Source organism: Antedon bifida, chromosome 7 (genome assembly GCF_963402885.1).
Source record: "Antedon bifida chromosome 7, ecAntBifi1.1, whole genome shotgun sequence".
NCBI lineage: Eukaryota > Metazoa > Echinodermata > Crinoidea > Comatulida > Antedonidae > Antedon > Antedon bifida.
This window is the reverse complement of record NC_136232.1, coordinates 911904-931912: the sequence shown is the minus strand read 5'-3', so window position 1 is coordinate 931912 and position 20009 is coordinate 911904. Positions and strand designations below refer to the sequence as shown.

The 20009-nt window shown below is 32.8% G+C and overlaps 1 protein-coding gene across 1 annotated transcript; it reads left to right on the top strand.

The window, feature by feature from the left end:
* Nucleotides 1-216: 216 nt before the first annotated feature.
* LOC144847923 (tyrosine-protein kinase BAZ1B-like) lies at nt 217-17925 on the top strand. The gene is made up of 27 exons (XM_078704515.1): nt 217-406; nt 1422-1597; nt 2049-2154; nt 2309-2357; nt 2599-2676; nt 2959-3035; nt 3473-3638; nt 3893-4750; nt 4971-5134; nt 5540-5698; nt 6240-6369; nt 6972-7140; nt 7657-7760; nt 8225-8377; nt 8655-8812; nt 9254-9411; nt 11043-11266; nt 11674-11885; nt 12336-12500; nt 13498-13666; nt 14037-14148; nt 14539-14819; nt 15345-15535; nt 15857-16043; nt 16226-16303; nt 16622-16765; nt 17140-17925. The coding sequence occupies exons 1-27, from the start codon at nt 294-296 to the stop codon at nt 17320-17322; spliced, it is 4764 nt and encodes a 1587-aa protein (XP_078560641.1). The 5' UTR covers nt 217-293; the 3' UTR covers nt 17323-17925.
* The last annotated feature ends 2084 nt before the right edge of the window (nt 17926-20009 follow it).

Sequence of the window (20009 nt, the reverse complement as noted above, 5' to 3'; positions counted from 1 at the left end):
AGGTTAAACGCATTACAACAATTAATTAAATATCCAAAAAACTATCAATTAAAATTTTTATACTAAATTATATTTATTTAGTTAAATTGTATACTTTATTCAAATAAAATAAAACAGATATTGTATACTTGTAGCCGATATTATTGATACAAAATTGGATACGGGTCATTTGTTAGGCCTCTAAGGTCATGTTTACGTCATACCCAATCAGTCCGCGAAACTTTCTACCTTCCCGCCAGTTTCAAACAAGAAGATGAATTCTCACCGTTTTCGGCGAGAAAAACGTGTCTAAAATGCCACTTCTGGACAATAAGCCTTACATATTGGCAAAGAAACCGAAAGATTTATATCCATGGGACAAACAGTACACGATTCCAGTAACAGGAGAGGTTTTCAGAACTCAAGAGTATCCTTTGCAATTTCGGCAACAATATTTTTATGTTTGCGGGAAGTTCTCAAATATGGCGGCCCCCGTAATATTTTTAGATATTTATGTTGCTAGTATTATGATGCTTTTACAGTTAATTATGATCAAGTTATAAAGTAAAAAGTTCCTTTAGTACTTATAACAGCTTTTAATGCCTTTTTCTTGCGTTTAAAATTATACATTCATTGCAAATATTTATTCTGTCTGTGGCGTATCTGACCCAGCTAAGCAGGCGACTGACGTTGACTGGCTAAGCCGAGTCTTCGAAACTCGAATGACCGTGAATTCGGCGCTCTGTAACAGGCACATAATTGGTTTGTCTCCCACACGAATTGAGCGATGCGCGCTTATTTTTCCATTCGTATGGGCCTAGAGTTAGTCGCTAGGTCATTGTTAAATCATGGAAATAAAATAAAAAACAATGTTTTTAAGCAATCCATTCTGTTGTCTGTTGCTATGTGATACAATATAAAAAATAAATTCTTCAATTTTACTTTGGTTTAATTTCTTTAAATAACTAAATATAACAAATTAAATTACATGATTTTCTACTCAATTTTAGGCAGGATATTGCTTGATATCATTCTAAAATACATATTTATAATGAAACTTTGCAAGATCTTATAACAAATCAGTTTTTTCAAGTTACTCCATCATGTTTATTATATGTTATTTTATTTTAAAATTTTTGCAGCAGAATTTCAATTATTAAATTCTAATTCCATGATGCCAAATAAAACATGACATTTAAATTTATTATGTAGGCTAGGTCTATATATTTTTGTTCAAACAAATACAAATTCCCAGCTGTATAAAAATCTCTTTACACTTTATAAAAAATTGCCTCATCATATTTGGTTTATCTATAAGATAAATACAATAATAGATCCCCTTCTTTAAGAAAACTCTATATTAAGGGACATTTTCTTATGAAATATATATTTTACCACTGCATTGATGTTTAATATTTTTACTTAACGCACTCAATTTTTAGCGATTATATTAAGAAAGTAGCACTTTACAGTGCAAAGAATTGGACGTGTAGGTGTACAGGAAAGTCAAACTTAACATACAGAGAAGCCCTAGATTCTGAAAAGACTGCAGAAGAATCCTTACGCGAGGTATTTCCATCACATTTTGAGAAGATAGCTTGTGAGTTAGCTCATCATAGTAAGTCCCTGTTCAGACTTATTTATTGATTTACATGTGTGTAGCAATTTAGTATTATAATTACTAGCGAGGTGTTCACATTACGCAGTTAATGTTGAACTTTGCATAATGCTGAAGTTATCAGGAGTGGCTATCGGCATGGCTAACCGTGCATGTATTTTTGCTGTTGGTACAGTGAATTGAAATTAATATATAACAAAATAAAGGTTGGCCAAAATCTGTTGATATTGAAGTTGAAGAAATACCTAGATAAAAAGTAGGTTAGTTTAAGAAGATTTTTTCGGCATTCTTGTCGAACAGACAATGTTTTTACATACATGACGTAACAGACTCTATCCCCATCTAATATAAGAATTTACACTGTTTGGGGAGTTTATATATTAGTTTGAAAAACAATGAAGTATGAATTAAAATTTAAAAAAAACCAAACTTTTGCTTTCATTTATTTTAGGTACATTGTCTCTTGAGCATCTCACAGAACAAGTTTCTTTTAAACTCAGTCAAACTTTTGTTGTTGGAGAATTGGTGGAGTTAAAGGTCAAAGTTAAATCAAAAGTGTAAGTAAACAATACGAATTGTAACAAGTTATTTGTCATAATTTTACATTTGCATATATTTCAAATTGAGGAGTAGGCTTGAATGCCAGCATGTGATAATAACATCTGACAAATTATTTATTTTTAATTAACGGATTTTTTTTTTATTTTAAAGTGTTAGAGGAAAGATTATCAAACTAGAGGCAGAGGGCAGTCATCAAAAGGTATAGTTTAGTAGTTAGAAGTGGTTCATGCAACCTATGATATAAATGTATTTAAAATATTTTCTCTCTAAACTAAAAAAAAAATACATAGAATACAAATTAGTTGCATTGTTAAATTTATCTACCCATGTCAGACAATCTTCCACTTTGTGTACCAACATCCAATCCAACAGCAATTAGAGTAGACATGCCAGTTTGAATGCTTTAATGTGAATCATCTCTTTGCTCTCTTTCAATTTAGACACCTGTAAAACAGACTGGTTCACCATCTAGTGATAAAGAGAATTTTACTGGGGAAAAGCAACAATCACCATTAAAGGTAGGCATTACTTTTACTACGTAATTGGGTAGCACCCACCCAAGAGACCTAGGTGAAAGTATATAAATATATATTCTTTTTATTCAACCAACAGCAACGAAACTGACAGTAACAGGTTAAATGTAGATATAATATAACTATAATATATTTACATTTGAAAAAAAAAACTTAATATAGACTTAATGTTATCTTTAAAGTACATCCATAACTTTTTGACACCCACTAATAAATTAATATAAAATTGAATAAAACATGGTTAATCTTCTGTATTATCCCATCTAGACTGGAAATCTTCTGTGTAATATAAAATTAATCGGAGAAGAGAAAATTATTGGAGGTGTGCCCGCCAGAGAACTGATGTAAGTATACTGTTTGTATTGCACTGATGTTGTTTCTGGAAGAAACATTTAAAAATGTAATCTTTAGCAAGTAGCATACTTGTGTCCTCCTTGCATGAATATTAGTGACTTTTTGTGGTGCGCCACTGGACTATGGAGCCATTGAGTCAAAAAGTCATTCGAAGTACTGCTATTTTGTGGTTAATGTACTTCATCTTCCAATCCCAATGTTCAATCCTGAACTAGGGCCAGGGTTCTAACTCTTGATTGTTTTTAATCCACTCTCAAAGCCTGAAATGAGACGTGTTTATAAGCATGTATCGATCTTGTTAGTTACTGTTGAATGTGTATGAACAAAAAATGACTATTAGACTCAATAGCTACATAATCTAGTGGTGCGTTGGGAAGCCACTGATGCTTAAAAATGTCAACAAGTGACAATATTTTATATTTTGCAGACGTTTAGAGGAGCTTCCATCACAAGAAGCTGTGCAGTTGTTTCTACAGACAAGCACACTGCAAAGTAACTGTCAAAATAATAGAGTGTGGGTTGTCTTGGAGCATTTAGTCAAGAAGTTTAATTTGATAAACAAATTTCCAGAATTTTTGTTATCTCCATACAAGGTTGGCTATATTCATTTTTAAAAAATCAATTTCTTTAAAATTCTTAATAATGTAACATAAAAACATATCAAGTTGACAATATTTGATCAGAATGAGGTAGGGTCATATTATTAATACAGTCAACCTTGTCCATGAACCAGAATTATCTAATAAATATTTTAGTACTATTTACATTTTAAAATAATTGTAATAAGAAGTAAATAGATTAAATAGTAAAAATATTTTGTATGATTTCTCTTCTGATTTTTCATCAGGTTCAATTTGATAATAGCAAGAAACGCAAGTCCGAAACATTAGACACAACATCTAAGAAGATAAAGACGAACAAATCGTCTGCACAAGCAAATTTACGTGTGAACTCTCCTAAAGAAGAGAGCCCTCAAGCTTCATCTAGTTGCGCATCACCAGTGTACCTTGATCACACCTATAGCTCACCAGCGAGTAAAAGCAAACAAAAATTTCAATTTGAGAAATCCGGTGGTGAAAATTGTAAAAAATCACCAGCAGACCTGAAAGTGAACTCATTGTGTAACACTAAAGTGGACAAAATGCCTAGTAAACAGTCTACTCTCAGAGTTAATTTGTTTCGTATTGAAAACGACGAGAGAAAAACGATAAACGTGGTTGACACCGAAAGTAGTAGCGATTCTGATGATGATGTACCGTTAAAAAAACTCGCTCTTTCACCGATTTCCTCAAAAGTAAAGTCTGTGAACAAAACTGAAGTTATTTCTAGTGATGAGGATGTGCCCCTGATTAAAATTTCACGGGACGAAATTAAGTCAAACTGGCGAGAAATTTTTAAGAATATGGCTAAAGACAAAGCGAAGCTAGATGTGTCGAAAAATGACAAGAAAAATGGTAATAAAAGAAAATCAAAGAAGTCACGAGAAGAAAGAGACAGGAAAAAGAAGAAAGATAAAAGCAAAAAAAGTTCTAGTTCTTTTAAAAAATCGTCAAAAACTACTCCTAAAAAAGTTTCAACAAAGAGAAAATCAACAGCTGTGAAATCAAAGGAAAGTCAAAAGAAAACACCAAGTAAATCGTTTATTAAAAATTCCAAATCGAAGGGTAATACACCGAACAAGTCATCCAAATCGCCAAAAGATAAGGTATTTATTTTATCCTTTAGTTTTAAGCCACATAAACTGGGACACCCGGCTTTTAAGTCTTCCTCCCAGCCCAAAGTTATTTAAGGGCCACCTTTAAGAAGGATAGTGAATGAATTTGCTTATGGTTATTATCCTTGGAAATATGCCTAAATATATAAACAGACTGTTTTTAGTAATAAATGTTACAGAATAAAATGTTTTTGAATGAATATATTTTCAGAAATCTATGAAACAGCTGACATTGTTTGATGTGAAAAGTAAGAAAAAGGAAAACAATGATTCGAGTGATGATTCCGATGGGAGGTATCAGATCGTGAAGCTACCCCCAAAATCACCCAAGTCACCACGACCAAGAACACCTAAGATGCCTCCCATTGTACAAAAGTAATTCACTCGCAAATACTTTAATATATATATGGTACATTAATAATTAATAATTGATTATTATTATGGTAACATGTATAATAATCAAATAAATATCCTCTAGATATGAAAAAATACAACACAATTAATGATGATTGATAACATACAGTAGAAATTTTGAAAATTGTGTGATGTGGCATATCAGTCTGATTAATGGTGCTTGTGGGTACAATATAGGGAAATGGTGAACCTCTATGTATAACCAATACAATCATCATTTTTCTCTATTGAGAACTAGTGCTCCTCTACTAAACACTTATTATTAAGAGTGAAAGGAGAGCTGATGTTTGATTTGAACGTACTATGAAATTTAATGTTTTAATGGTACAGTGTATGAAAATATTGATTACTGTTTGTGTTTATTAGGTTGATAGCTTCAAAGAAAAACAACAGAAAGCCTCAGTACCTTCAGTATCTCAGCGCTTGTGCCAGACAGCTTACAACTATACAGAGAAACCACTTAAATCCGCTTGTAAAAGATGATGTAATTAGAAAATATGAACAGATTCAGAAAAAGATTAAATGGTATGATATTTGTTGTTATTACCATTGACTTGAGCTCTGTCTACACTATCAAACTAGTTCGACAAAATAAGCAGGCCTCGCATTTTACTGCGGCCATCCTTTTGAAAATGAATAACTACGGCCACTACTGGCCGGAGTGCTCTAGAGTTTTTACCACAATAAAAACAACCGAATGATGAAAATATAAATATTATTTTTGAAGGGAGAAATTTGTGGGGTCATGAAGGTGTCCCCTTAATAGGGGTGCTACTGTATTTCCAAGGATCCCACTGATTTCATATACATTACAGTAGAACCTCTTCTTTTACTTGGACACCTCTATTCAGGGGACACTTTCCCATAAGATGAATGAGGAGCAATATATTTATACTATGGCCAATCATATTCAGAGGACAAGGTTTCCACTTAATAGGGCTTCTGCTGTATTTTTTTAACTATGTCTATCCAAAGCTCAAAATCAACTGACGCATAAACTTCAAATGATATGATTGATTTCAATGATATGAATAGAAAGTAATGCTTTTGTATAAATCTTGATTAGGAATTCGATGTCAGATGACGATAAGAAGGCATTCCTGAAGGCACAGAGGGATGAGAAGAGGAAGGTGTCAAGAGAAGCTAAGAATAAACAGATTGAAGAAGAAAAGAAACAAAGATTAGAACTTGCCAAGGTTGATGACGCTTAATTTGAAATTTAGTTATCTTAAAATTTAAATATTTAATTTGTATTTATTAGCAATATGCCCACAAAGTTTATACTGAGAACAGATTGGACATAATTTAATTTGATTTTCTTCCTGCTGAATTCTTGGTAGTCACAAGTTTGTAGAGGAGTTGTAGCTTAGGGAAGATGCTCGGCCTCAGATGTCAAGATTTATTCTCTTGACAAATAAACAACTCCCAACTTAGACTTGTTTACGACCTTGACTTAAGGCCAACTCAGATCATAAACTATCGTACGACAAGGCCCAACGAAATGTCTTGACTCGTCTGTGTTGTCTGAGTTGAATCCCGACGAGAGGAGTCGTCATAAGATAGCATTGAGATGTAGTTTTTAGGTCGCCGGGAGAACTTTAAACATGTTAATTTTCTCCCCACGAGACGACTTGTAGTATGACGCTGTCTGAGGTGGCCTTCTTGTGTGTGCGTTCTCTAAACAGAATTTTCACCTTTCAGAAGGATAGTGTATGTAGTTGCCCATGGTAATTTTAAGACAATAGAGGTGTAATTAAATTATAACGTGCTAATGAGATGTTTTTTGTTTACTCGACAGCGATATGAAGACCAAGAGCTCCTGTTAAAGCCACTGATATTGCCTAAACCGGTGGTCCTTCCAGAGGGCATACCAAACACACGGTTTGGCGATGTCGCAATGGTTACCGAGTTCTTGAACATGTATTCTGGTTTACTCATGCCAGATGATCAATACCCTATCACAGCTGGTAAGCATGCTTTCTAAAGCTCTGTCTACACTATCAAACTTTATGTGATAAAACAATGTGATGTGCCCATATATAGACATGATGAAGTCATATCACTACAATATTCGAGCATATCACTACCATATTTGGGCACATCATACATTTTTTGTCAAACTAGTTTTATAGTGTAGACAGAGCTTAAGATGCTATTTCTGTCTATATTTAGAATACAGTAGAACCCTTATTAAGAGGACACCTTTAAGTCCCAACAGAGTGTCCCCTTAATAGGGGATGGCTGTTTAATGGGAAAGTGTCCCCAAATTATTGTTTAAAATATAGCCACTACTTGTATGTGCATGGTTTCACAATGTTATAATCTGAATTGCACATTTGTTTGCAGTATCCAAAGAACAATATTTTTTGGTATACTATTCTTTCATAAATTTTAGATAAATTGTACATTTTAAAAGAAATTATTTGTGATTTTTGCAGTCTATTTATGCACAACGTTATACATTTTCCTTTTTTTCATTTTAGAGAATTTGATGCAGGCATTAGTAAGTGGACCTCAAGGATTTAGCTATCTATCTCGGTGTTTAGTGATTCTGCTTAAAACTCTACTTCAGGATGACATAGCTGAGGTAATAATGAACATAGCCACTTTAGGTGCACTCCTAATATCATAGTGGAGATGTGGCTTGGTGGTTATGATTCCAATCCAAGGGTCCTGGGTTCAAGTCCTGTCATGTCAGGATTTTTTCTAAAGACAAATTACACTCCAAAAGACTTGTAATAAGACTTTATTTATGTAGAGCATCTTGTGTATATGTCTGTCTTGTGAATAGGATTGAATTGAATAGTGAATGAATTACATTATGGTTATCCTTGGCAATTTGTCTAATTAAATTTGTTTTTTTAAATAAAGAGATTAGTTTATCAGCTTCAAGTAAAAAGAATGAGTTTTGGTTGACGTATATGATCAAATATATTCCCATGTTCAATTAATAATACTACCCCCTACTTTTGCCAAATTTTGTATCCAGGCGCCCCCACCCACCCCTGTCAATGAATTTAATAATATTGAAATGTTTTATTTTTACTTCAGGATTATTCTGAACTTGGAATGAAGTTGTCTGGTATTCCAGTCAACATGCACACTGCGTCAGAGTTGATGAGACTCTGCCTACGACCCAACGATCAGGAGACGGATGACTCGGATACAGATGAGGAAATCCACCAGGATGTAGATGACGATGTGGTGAGATTTTTTTTCTTTTTAAAGTATTTCGATTAAAGATTTCTAATGAAAATAATTTATAGTTGATTGTTTTTATACACTGTTTTTAGGCATATTTGAATTTGTAATAATAAAGGATCAAAGTATATTGATTGAAACGTCGATAAACTCAACAGTTCATTTCAGAACTAAATATGCGGTGTCCCGAAAATTGTATATCAAAATATAGAAGCTATGGAGATATTTCAAATGTTATGTTTTCTCATAGAGACCGATCACCCTTTGTTATCTTTTTTAGCCCCAAGACTTGGTTGAGAAATTAGATACTAAAGAGTTTTATGTGCTTGAAGCAGATGAGAAAATAATTCTGTTGATCTGTCTGTGCCATCGTATTATGTCATCTTATTCAGTAATTGATTTTATGGAAGAAAAGCAAAAGGACGCAACCCAGCTTTGGTAAGTCTGCATCTAGTACACACTCAAGTACATTGATTTGATGTTATCATGGCTTAACAATGTCAAGTAAAAATAACGCTTTTTTTTGATATATTTTTTTGTATTAAAAAAAAAACAAGCATACATTTACAGTAAATTAAATGGTAACAAAAATAGCTGTTCCAGAGATAGGAATTAGAAGTAAAAGAACTTGTCCAACCCCTAAACAGAAAAAAAGACAAATAAACAACTGCATGACATCATTTGCTAATGTTGAATGTATAAATAATATTCATAAAATCAAGCATAAATGTTTCAAATATTTCATTTTGTTGATATAAAACTGCTTGTGTGGTATTTTAATTTAAGCATTTCAGTCCATTGTGTTGTGTTAGATTCTTTTGGACACAGATTGTTTTAGAGCTGAGCATTATATATTACTTTGTGGATTTGTCTTTTTAGGAAAGAGAAACTTAAAACACTGAAAGAAAAAAATGATAGAGTGAGGGAAGAAAAGAAGAAAATTAGGGAAGAAAAGGAAGCATTGCGGCTTAAGAAGGAGGAGGAACAGGAGAAGAAGCCTAATGTAGCAAAGAACGGGGACAAAGAAGTTAAAAAAGGTGAAGTATTCCATGAATAATAAATAAATAAGACGGCATCAAGGTGCCTAACAAAAATGAAAGTATGAGTAGTTAGAGCTTGTCCACTACTTGTCAAAGTAATGTCTATGTACTAATAATTAGGTTATATGCATTATCATGCATATAACCTCTTGATTCTGTCAAAATCTTTATTTGTTTATTTATTCTTTCCTTAGCACTATTTTGTCCGTGAATTATCTTGATATCAATTTCATCTAGCTAAGTCAATTTTTCAGAGTATATTCCTTATGGCCAGGAATCGATGTGGTTATGTTTTCACGGTGCGCAATCAAACATTACGCGGTCTACGCGCGATTTAATGAAATCACGTTTGTAATCATATCTTCACAAGCATGAATCATTTTTAAACAAAATTTGGTACTCATAAATTTCAGGTCATATTTCATCATATGGCAATATAATTACGTGCGTAACGCATATAACGCATGCGTACGCGCGCTTAAAATGTTCAAAATTGTCAGAATTTATTTTCGATGAAATTAGAGTACGTTTCAGGCAATTTTAAGCGTTTAAAAAATTACCATGAGTGCGCAGATTTTTGCACGCGCACTGCGCGTCAAACGTTAATGCGCACATTTTTTGTCCGATTACTGTTGTATAACCTTTCTTTAATAATATCATCATATTTTATTCACTTTTCAACGCGAAATAGCGTTATACGAGCACGTCTAAAGTGACAGGCTACGCACGTGTAAGTTAACAAAATGGTGAAAATATGCTAAATTTTAAAATTAATATATATCGTTAGAATGCTCGGGAACACCTATTTTTTATTTCATTTTCTTGAAGTGTATGTATCATATGTATGATTTATTATGAAATTAGGAGAAAAAAAGTTGATTAAGTCATCATTAATGGCATATTAAATTTAAAAAAATTAATTATGACAATCAATCAAATTATAACATTTTCTTGGGCCGAAATAACAAACTTAACATTAACTTTCTTCCTTAAGAAGTTCATATATTAAAGTTAAAAGTATATAGTTTGACAGTGCATCATTTTTTTAAATTTTTAAAGATGTCATCATAGTAAAACATTATAATTTATTGCGGTATGTAATAATCTATCTGCACCAAAGTGGTTACTGCATAGTAAATACACGGATGAATCTTTCCATAACTTTAGTCAGTTGTGTATGGCTCGGTGGTCTTTGCTCGTGTCTATAGCATTCAAGGTACCGAGTTCGAGTCTCACCTTGGGAAACGAAACGAAATAAGATTTCTTTTTATTATCCGTATTGTTTGTTCAATTGTATTTCTTAGTGTATAGATTATACACATGATTTATAATGAAATCTAAATAAAAACACAAATGTGGTTTATGACATTATATACGCAGAAGGATCTTTGATCGGATTATGATACCGGCTATTGTATTTGCGTTAGCAAGATCCTATAATATATTATAAATAACTAACGATTCTGAGAAAATCAATCAATCAATATATCTTAAATCAATCAATTATCTTTATTTAAATCAATGCATATAACCTATAATTCGTCATAGTGACGAATTAAATCTAGTTTGATTTTGTATTCGTGTGAATGCAGTTTCTGATAAAATATTTATTGAATTTATTATTTTAGAAAATAAGACTGAAAATAAAGCTAAGGATAATACGAAGGAAGAAATCATTATTCCAGAAGACGAAAACGATTTGATTACAGTCATCAAAAGAAGACGTATGCAATCTGCGAAAATGAAGGTAGAACGCGCTGAGCAAGAACGTAAAGAAAGAGAAAGACGTATAAAAGATCAAGAGGATTTGAGAAAACAGCGTGAAGCAGAATCGTTTGAAAGACGGTTTGAGGTGTGGAAGGAATAAGATATTTCTAGTGGCCTAAACATTAAATATCACTAATATTTTTTAGCATATTAACCACAGACTGCAACCATATCCTCATGATATTTTTACCTTTTAAGGCCAATTTACACAGACGAGCGTTAATCGTAAGCGTAAAACTGCGTAGCTTGTCCCACATAGAATCTGTACCTATTCTGAGCTGGTTTCCGCTTAACTTTTGTTTTCATTTTGTGTAAATGGTCATAAGATAACGTTCTACTTGTTTTATACTTGCCATTACCGCTTGTCTGTGTAAATGATAATGGGAAGACAACCCATATAGAAAAATATTTGTTTGCATCTAGAACCTTGTCTCAAAATTGGTATGGACAGCTATTTTACTAACAATTTGTCTTTTATTATGTAATATATAGGATGGTATTCAACTAGCCAAGTCAATATTGCGAAACCAGCCTCTAGGTGTTGATCGTAATCATAGTCGTTACTGGCTGTTCTCCAGTGTCGTACCCGGGCTTTTTGTTGAGAAGGGTTGGGCTTGTAAAGAGATTGGCAATTCATTCAAAGATGACGACAGTGATTCAGATTCAGATGACTCGGATCTGCCCACAGAAGGTGTAGAATTAACGTAAGTACCGAACTGATGCGGGTAAGCTCACCCCCTACTTTTGATAAGGCAGTATAAGCCCATCATAATTTTAAATTCTGAATTCAGAATAATCACTACTAGACATAGTTCTGTAGGCCTATGTTTGGCCTATTTTAATTTTTTATATATATTCAAAGTTAATATATTTCTATTCCTTGTTAGTATTTGCTATAAATATTACAATTAAGAATGAATTTTGAAAATCCTAGTTGTAGTTTTTAAAATATTATATTTCTAAAGCTCTGTCTACACTATCAAACTAGTTTGACAAATTGTGATGTGCCCAAATATGGTAGTGATATGACATCATCGCGTCCATATATGGGCACATCACATTTTTTTTTGTCATATAAAGTTTGATAGTGTAGACAGAGCCGTAATTCCAATACAATAAATCATTCAATAAATCTATCAATATTGTTTTTATAGAATTCCAAAGGTTGGTCAAAATATGTGGTTTCAGTATGACTGTCAAAAGGACGTAGATACATTGATGGAGATTATTAACAACCAAGGCATCCGTGAAAGCACCCTCTATGTAGAACTCAAGAAGTGTTACCAAGACATTGTCAAGTCACTCAATCTGGCAAAGAGGTACATACGTTAATACTGTACATTCATTTTAATAGCAAAGATTTTTAAATCAATTTTGTTTATGAATTAAAAGACGTTTACTATATAATTTCAATATAAAATTTAATGACAAAAAGAGAGATCGACGTTTCGGTACCATCATAGAACCATTTTCAAGATCCAGTGAATACAAAACAATAATAATTATGTGCACTAAGCACCAAAGTTGGTGACAGGAAATGCTAATTGAGGGCTAATTAAGTAATTAGCTCCTCCTACTGAGTTAGATAAACAATTTAGCTTTGATGGAATCCGATTGTTTATTGAGTGTAGGTTTTATCTCTTTGATCCACAACATCTCCTTAATTAGGCAATCAAACTTATTGTTACATTTATTGAAATTTTGTTTATTTCCAAACAAATTATAAAAAGCCCCAACAGCTGTACTGTATATTTCTATCTCAATAAAAATAAGCTTCTAGCTCAGATCTTGTACTTACAAAGGACTGCTTTATCTATTAACATCTTAGGTATATAAGAGCTTACAGACACAAGAAACATTGCCACTATACTACACTGCATAATGTAACTGTTCATTTTTATTACACATTAATATGAATGGTTACGGCTGCGCATTGAATTTCAGGGACTACATACTACGTTGAAATGAAGCGTTTGTTTTGGTTTACGACCACTTACCAATTTCAATCGCATTTCTGTATGTATTCCACTTTCCAGTATACTGACATATATGTGAAAGTATACCAATGCGCAAACAACCAGTGCCTTTAAAAACACCAAAATACAGTAGAACCACATTTAAAGGGACCTGACAAAGTGCCTCCTGAATAAGGGTTGGCCTCTTGTTTGTTGTTTAACAGGAAAGTGTCCATTTAAAAGTGTGTTCTCCTGTACTCTTCTTTTTCTTCCATTTAGGAACAAGGGCTACTGCTCCACTGGCTATTGCTTTTTTTGCATACAGTGTTTCATGTTATATAATGTTTGTTTTCAAAATTAGGTCTAGTCCTGGACTTAGAGCATGCAATGGGCCAGAGGACCTGCTGACTGCTTTTAAAGAAGACTTATTAGATGAAGAGCAGCATATACGACAAGGAAACCTGGGAGGGGTGGACTCATTCCAAGTTTGGGAGAAGAGTTTGAATACAGCTGAGGATCTAGAAACACTGGTTAGTAGTTAGTAGACTATGATATATGTCAAAATATTAAACATTATCATGATTGGGTATATTTCATATTTCATTATTGGAGCTTTTGATTTGGAACTAATTATGTCATGTGCGCATGTGGGGACTTTGAGACACACTTCCTCACAATAACATGTGCATTTTTAAATTTCATTTTATCACTATAACGCTTCTAAAATATGATGTTAGATAAATCTGGTTGTAAAGCTAGTACTAGCCATCAGATACAAAGCAATAAGTAGTTGGGTAGCCAAGAGGTAATTTATGCCAATGCTAAATCAATACCTGCCTAAATTTAATTTCAATTCTTGAAGTTAACTACAATGTTATTATATTTGAATGTGTTCAACAGGGTGCTCTGCTTATTGAGACACAGAACTCTACAAATCCGCGGTTTCTGCAGGGCATAATGGCAATGAAGAAACCAAAAGTAAGATTAGAGGAAAACGATTCTGATGATCCAGGTATGTTTAGAGACTTTTAGATTTACATGATCACTTTGTTGACATTTTTAATGTGATTTCACTAGCTTTTACTGAGTACACTACTTTATTTTATCAGTGAAATATAATTTCCATTGATTGACATTATTTGTATGGTACTGTACAATATACATAGAAAATCATGTTCATGTAAGACACGAATACAACAAACAAAGCAAAGTACAAAACAAATTCATGTCATTCTTGTATATTGTTTAACCACATTCAGTGTAGTAATACCTACTTCTGAATGATGTTGTATTCTACATATGAAACTATATTATAACCCAATGTTTAGGCCTTGTGCTCTAGTATATCATATGTATTTTGTGTTTAAAGAGGGTATACTTGTATTTTCAAATTTTCTTTTAGAATCCGATGAACCTAAAGTTCCGGAAAAAATACTGAAGTGGCGTGAGGCAGTTGAAAGCGCCACCACCCTTTCACGACTTCATGTACTATTAGGAATATTTGAATCTAGCGTCAAATGGGAGAAGTCGGCGGAGAACGCAAAATGTAAAATTTGCAGGAAGAAGAGCAGTGAAAATAGGCTTATACTTTGCGATGATTGCAATCAGCCATTCCATCTATCATGTTTACGCCCTGTATTAAAGTCTATTCCAAAAGGAGAATGGAAATGCCCATCTTGCAAGGTATAGTTGCCACGTCCTTCATTACTTAAAGCTCTGTCTACACTATCAAACTTTATGACAGCAAAATGTGATGTGCCCATATATGGAAATGATGATGTCACTACCATATTTGGGCATATATCACTACCATATTTTGGCACATCATACTTTTTTGGTCAAACTAGTTTGATAGTGTAGACAGAGCTTAATAGAACCTTTTCAAGGTGAAAAGTGTCCCCTTAATAGGAGGGGTTCCACTGTATTTTGGCGTTGATGGTTACCGTCCTTCACTGTGTACTAATAGAACCCTTATTAGTGTATCTTAAGAGTGTCCCCTTAATAGGGGATGACTGTAGTGTTGAAACATATATTTCTCCTCATTTATTTCATGGGAAAGTGTCCCCTTAATAGGCGTATCCCAAAGAACTGGTTCCGCTGTATTTTGTCAAGTTGGTTAATGTTTGTACTCTTGTGAGTGCAAGGCTTCACTCATGAATTGAGTATAATTGAGTATTTCCATTTAAATAAAAAGTTATCTTTTCCCAGCCTCAAACTCCTCGTCGTACCGCCAGAAACCGCGTGGTTATTGAAGATTACGACGATGAGAGTGAATATGAAGAGGAAGAAGAGCAGTACTGTTGTGTTTGCGATGAACAGGGAGAATTATTGAACTGTTACGAATGCGAAAGCTTCTATCATAGAGACTGTCATGAGCCTCCACTAAGGAACTTCCCTAGGTAAGTGATTATCCTAGGCTGGTTAATTGTAGCCGCCTAGTACAAGGTCCCTAAGGGCTCTCTAACGCTGAGAGCCTAGGACCTGTGAATGACGGAAGGTTATTTAGAATTATTATTCAGAATGGGTTTTTTTTGGCCCTGCTCCAGGACTTTGAGTAAGTGCTCATAGCAGTTTCATAACTGGCTATAATGGTCAACCAGCTTTAATTAATTCCACCCAATAACTTCCCTGGGTAAGTGTCCTAGGTTTACTCATGTCATTGTTGTAGTACATGGGTCATCCAGTCTGATAAATCAAAAATGTTCTTATTTATTTTGTAGAGGAAAGTGGTCGTGTAATGACTGTACACACGGTAAAAAGAAAAAGAGGACTACGAAGTCAAGGAGATTAAAGAATACTAAGAAATCCGCCAATAAATCTTCACGAAAACGAATAAGATATGACGACGATGATTCGGATGATCAAGTTACTACAACGAAAAAGGCCAAGCAAGCCTTTGAAACTAGAGTAAGTATTGTGTATGTGTTAAATGCAATTACTTAAGCTGTAGGTACATGTCTCTTTGTGTGAGTTCTATAATTGTTTTTCTTTGTGCAAGTAGAGCTGTCAATGTGTCTCCTGGTGCACTGATTGTATATGACCGTAGGTTTGTTAACATATTGTTAGAACTTTTGTATTTTTCTTTCCAGATTCTTGAAGATATACTGTACAGATTAAACAAGTCAAAGGACAGTGCTTTGTTTAGAAAGCCTATTGACAAGAAAGAGGTAATGCATACCAATAAAAGATACTTCAAACAAATTGTGGTTATTGTTCTACATCACTCAACTAACTGTAGCATTATTTTGCAAGTCTATATTTTATACATATTTTTCTCAGTGTAAATTGTTTTTAAAACAGTTTTTGGGGAAAATCACATTTGCTACCTTTTAAGGTTAACTTTATAGCCTATGATAAAGGTTCACATGTGGCACAGGTTACACTCTATCACAGAATGTTTCCTTGATACAGTAAAAATTATATATACAGTACCAAGAATCATTTTCCTAATATTCCTTATTAATTATTTTTTTCTTTTTTTACAGGCAAAGAAATACTACAAAGTAGTGAAGAACCCAGTGGATCTACAGACGATTAAAACTAGGACACTATGTTTAGAATACAATAATTATGATAGCTTTATATCCGATATAAAACTCATATTTACCAATGCCGAGCTTTACTATAAGGTATGATATATAATCCTAAAGTTTGTACTTAAATTTTTGTATCCAAAATGCACAAATAATATTTTAGGCATAGGGTTTATAACTAACGTATCAAATGGTCGGTTGTAGCCGCCATATTGTACTGTTCCCCTCTCCATGAAGAATCACCTTTTGAACTAACGATAACATTGGGTTTGATCTAGTACTTGCAGTATATCTATGAATGAAACTTGTCAGGCCTACCAACATATTTCTATCAATCAGTTCTTTGATAACTGATTATTTCATCCTTATTCCTATGATCGCTTAATATTTGTCACATACATAATATAATATTAGCAGACTATACCATATAAGAATGTGTTTAGAAAGTGTTGTGTTTATTTGTATTTCAGAAGGGCTCAGAAGAAGTCATACATGCAGAAAAGTTGGAGCAGCAGTTTATTGAAATCTTAGAGCGACTTTTACCGAACATGACGTACAGTAGGACAACCAAGGATCAAGATTCCAGTGTAGATTCGGACAATTCTAGCGAGAAGAGCCACAACACAAGAAAGAGACGAAAAGTCTGTTTATGATAAGGAGTCGAGTTAGGGATTAGTAAATAAATGCATTCTAGCAGTGTCATTTAAATATTTAGGTAAACATTGGTACAATATTTTTATCGTATAAATGTCATTGTAGATCTAGTGACATTTTTAAGTTGCCTCCTAATTGTAAAGAAAATATTTGATTGCACACATAGCTTGTCTGACAGTAATTATTATTTTTGTTTTTCGCTGCCTTGGGTGTTTTTAGATTTCTCTATTGGTACTATTGGTACTATTGGTACTATTGAATACATTTAAATGATCATCACTTTTACAATATTAATGTATAAAATAGAGTTTAAAAAAATTATAGCCCAGAGTTTTTTGATAGTTTTCTTTAAATTATAAAAATATATATAAAAAAATACTGAAATTAGAAATCTGTTCGTTTGGAGACATCTGCTCTGGAAAATTAACCAAGATGGCTTAACCAAACTGAAAAGTTCAATGCAGACTGGATAGTCTGGTTAAACATAAGTCACCGAAGATAATAAAGAGATGGTGATGATATGTTTTACCTTTTCTATGAGAATAATAATAATTCCAATTGTGATTGGTCAGTAGATCATTTTACCATTTGGAGCAAAGTAATATTTTATACAATTTTTTCTTGAAGTTAGTCTACTGATTGATTCTTTAGTTAATCTATATATCTGTTTGATAGTCATTGGTGTATATATATGAAAATGGTATGGCTATAACCATGGGTCCATGTAATCAAATTATACACCATGGACACATCATGACTATATTTAGTCATCATTTTGGTATGGAGATCAAAGCTGTAAATATAAGAGTATCTCCAAGATTGAGTATCTCCAAGATTGTGTATCTCCAAGATAGAGAATCTCCAAGATAGAGAATCTCCAAGATCGAGAATCTCCAAGATAGAGAATCTCCAACATTGTGTTAGTTGCCTGTTTCCACACAAATTGTAATGATGTTGGTGACTGAGGCCTGTTTCCACACAAATTGTAATGATGTTGGTGACTGAGGCCTGTTTCCACACAAATTGTAATGATGGTGGTGACTGAGGCTTCATTCTTTGAGCTATTTGGTGACTGCTTATTTAAAATGTTTACTGTTTTTATCTGTACAAATGATAATGATGGTGATAACCGAGGCTCTTGGTTTCTTTATACTATTAATATGGGTATGGTATAATTTTAAATATTTGAATTATATTTGAGAAATGACAAATGCTGTGTTGTTTAGCAATGTTATTGAACTCTTTTTAAGTGTGTCATCTCGTTGGCAAGAATTATTCGCGCAAATAAAAGATGGTGACAGCATTTTCATTTTAACATTGCAATGTTGCACAAATATATTCTTGGTTAATCGGAAAAACTAAAGTTGTTAAGTATGACTATTTTATTGACAACCTAGAGGGATTTCTCACTGTATTTAGTACAAACAAATATCTGATTTGATTGCTAACGCTCTGTCTACACTATCAAATCGGTTTGACAAAAAAAAGTGTGCCCAAATATGGTAGTCCATATATGAGCACATCACATTTTTTTGTCACAGAGTTTGATAGTGAAGACAGAGCTTAATAATTTAATCAATTTTGCATTGAATGAACTGTAATATAAAATTATTTTTTTGGATAAATTAACTTACTAAATTAATAAACAAAATATTCAAAATGAACTATAAAAATATTAATTAATTGCAGATTTAATTGTTGAGTAATTTCATTTGTAATTAGTTTCATTAAATATGTGATTGTGGGAATGTCTTGTAAATAGCACAGAATGATGTATAAATATGTACTGAATGTATCACTGTTGCACCTACTAAAGAAGTTTTGGTTCTGGTTTTACAGTTACTTACTCTAGTAAAAGATAGGTGTTTAGACAATTTTATGGGTTGATGACAGTGCCTGAGAAGTAATGAAGTGGTTATTTGGTTGCTGGGTTGAAATTGGATTTATGGAATGATATATTACATATTATATGTACAGATGAGACGAGTTGTCTTGATGATAAAAATGCATAACTTTTGAATAATTTGATCATATGTATTTATCAATAAAAATATGAATAAACATTTAATGCAAACATTTTCCAATGGAAAAATGTTTAAAATTGGTTTAATGTTTAGGCCAGTGAAAATTTAAATTTATTTAGATTTTGAGTATAAATTATAGTAATTCTTTGTTAAGATGTGTTTTCGTAGCCCAATCAATCTCGATGGGGCTTGATCTACTACAGACAGGTAGCTCTACATTTGTTTTTCTGTTTTGGTTAAACTAATGCTATTTTAATAAAGGCAGTTTTTAAGTGAAGTAAAGTCGTGTAACAATCTATATTGTTGCTTGTATATTTGTGTCACATTTGTAGCCTATTTTACCTTAAGATGTGAAATAAAAGCATTTGTATTTTACAAAATGTTTTTGCTTGTTTTTGATGAGTTTATCCAGGATTTAAAGTTGCAAAATAGAAAAATTTGAATATGAATGATTTTTAAAAATTTGATACCCAAATTATAAATTGAATTTTCTGTATGAGCCAATCTTCAAGAAGCAACAAAGTAAGGGTGTACGCGTACTGTAACAAAAAATAACATTTATTTAATTATTTAAATTGAGCTTGACTATAATTTTAAGAAATTTAATTCTAACAGGCCCAGATATTTTTTACCAAAGTAAAAAAAGTAATTTTGTCAATGAA

What these genes read in the sequence shown, in the direction of transcription:
- LOC144847923 (XM_078704515.1), top strand. Translation starts at nt 294, where the DNA reads ATGCCACTTCTGGACAATAAGCCTTACATATTGGCAAAGAAACCGAAA. An exon ending in AAGGACGCAACCCAGCTTTG is followed by an intron (nt 8,813 to 9,253) that starts GTAAGTCTGCAT and finishes TTGTCTTTTTAG; the next exon opens with GAAAGAGAAACTTAAAACAC. An exon ending in GGAAATGCCCATCTTGCAAG is followed by an intron (nt 14,820 to 15,344) that starts GTATAGTTGCCA and finishes ATCTTTTCCCAG; the next exon opens with CCTCAAACTCCTCGTCGTAC.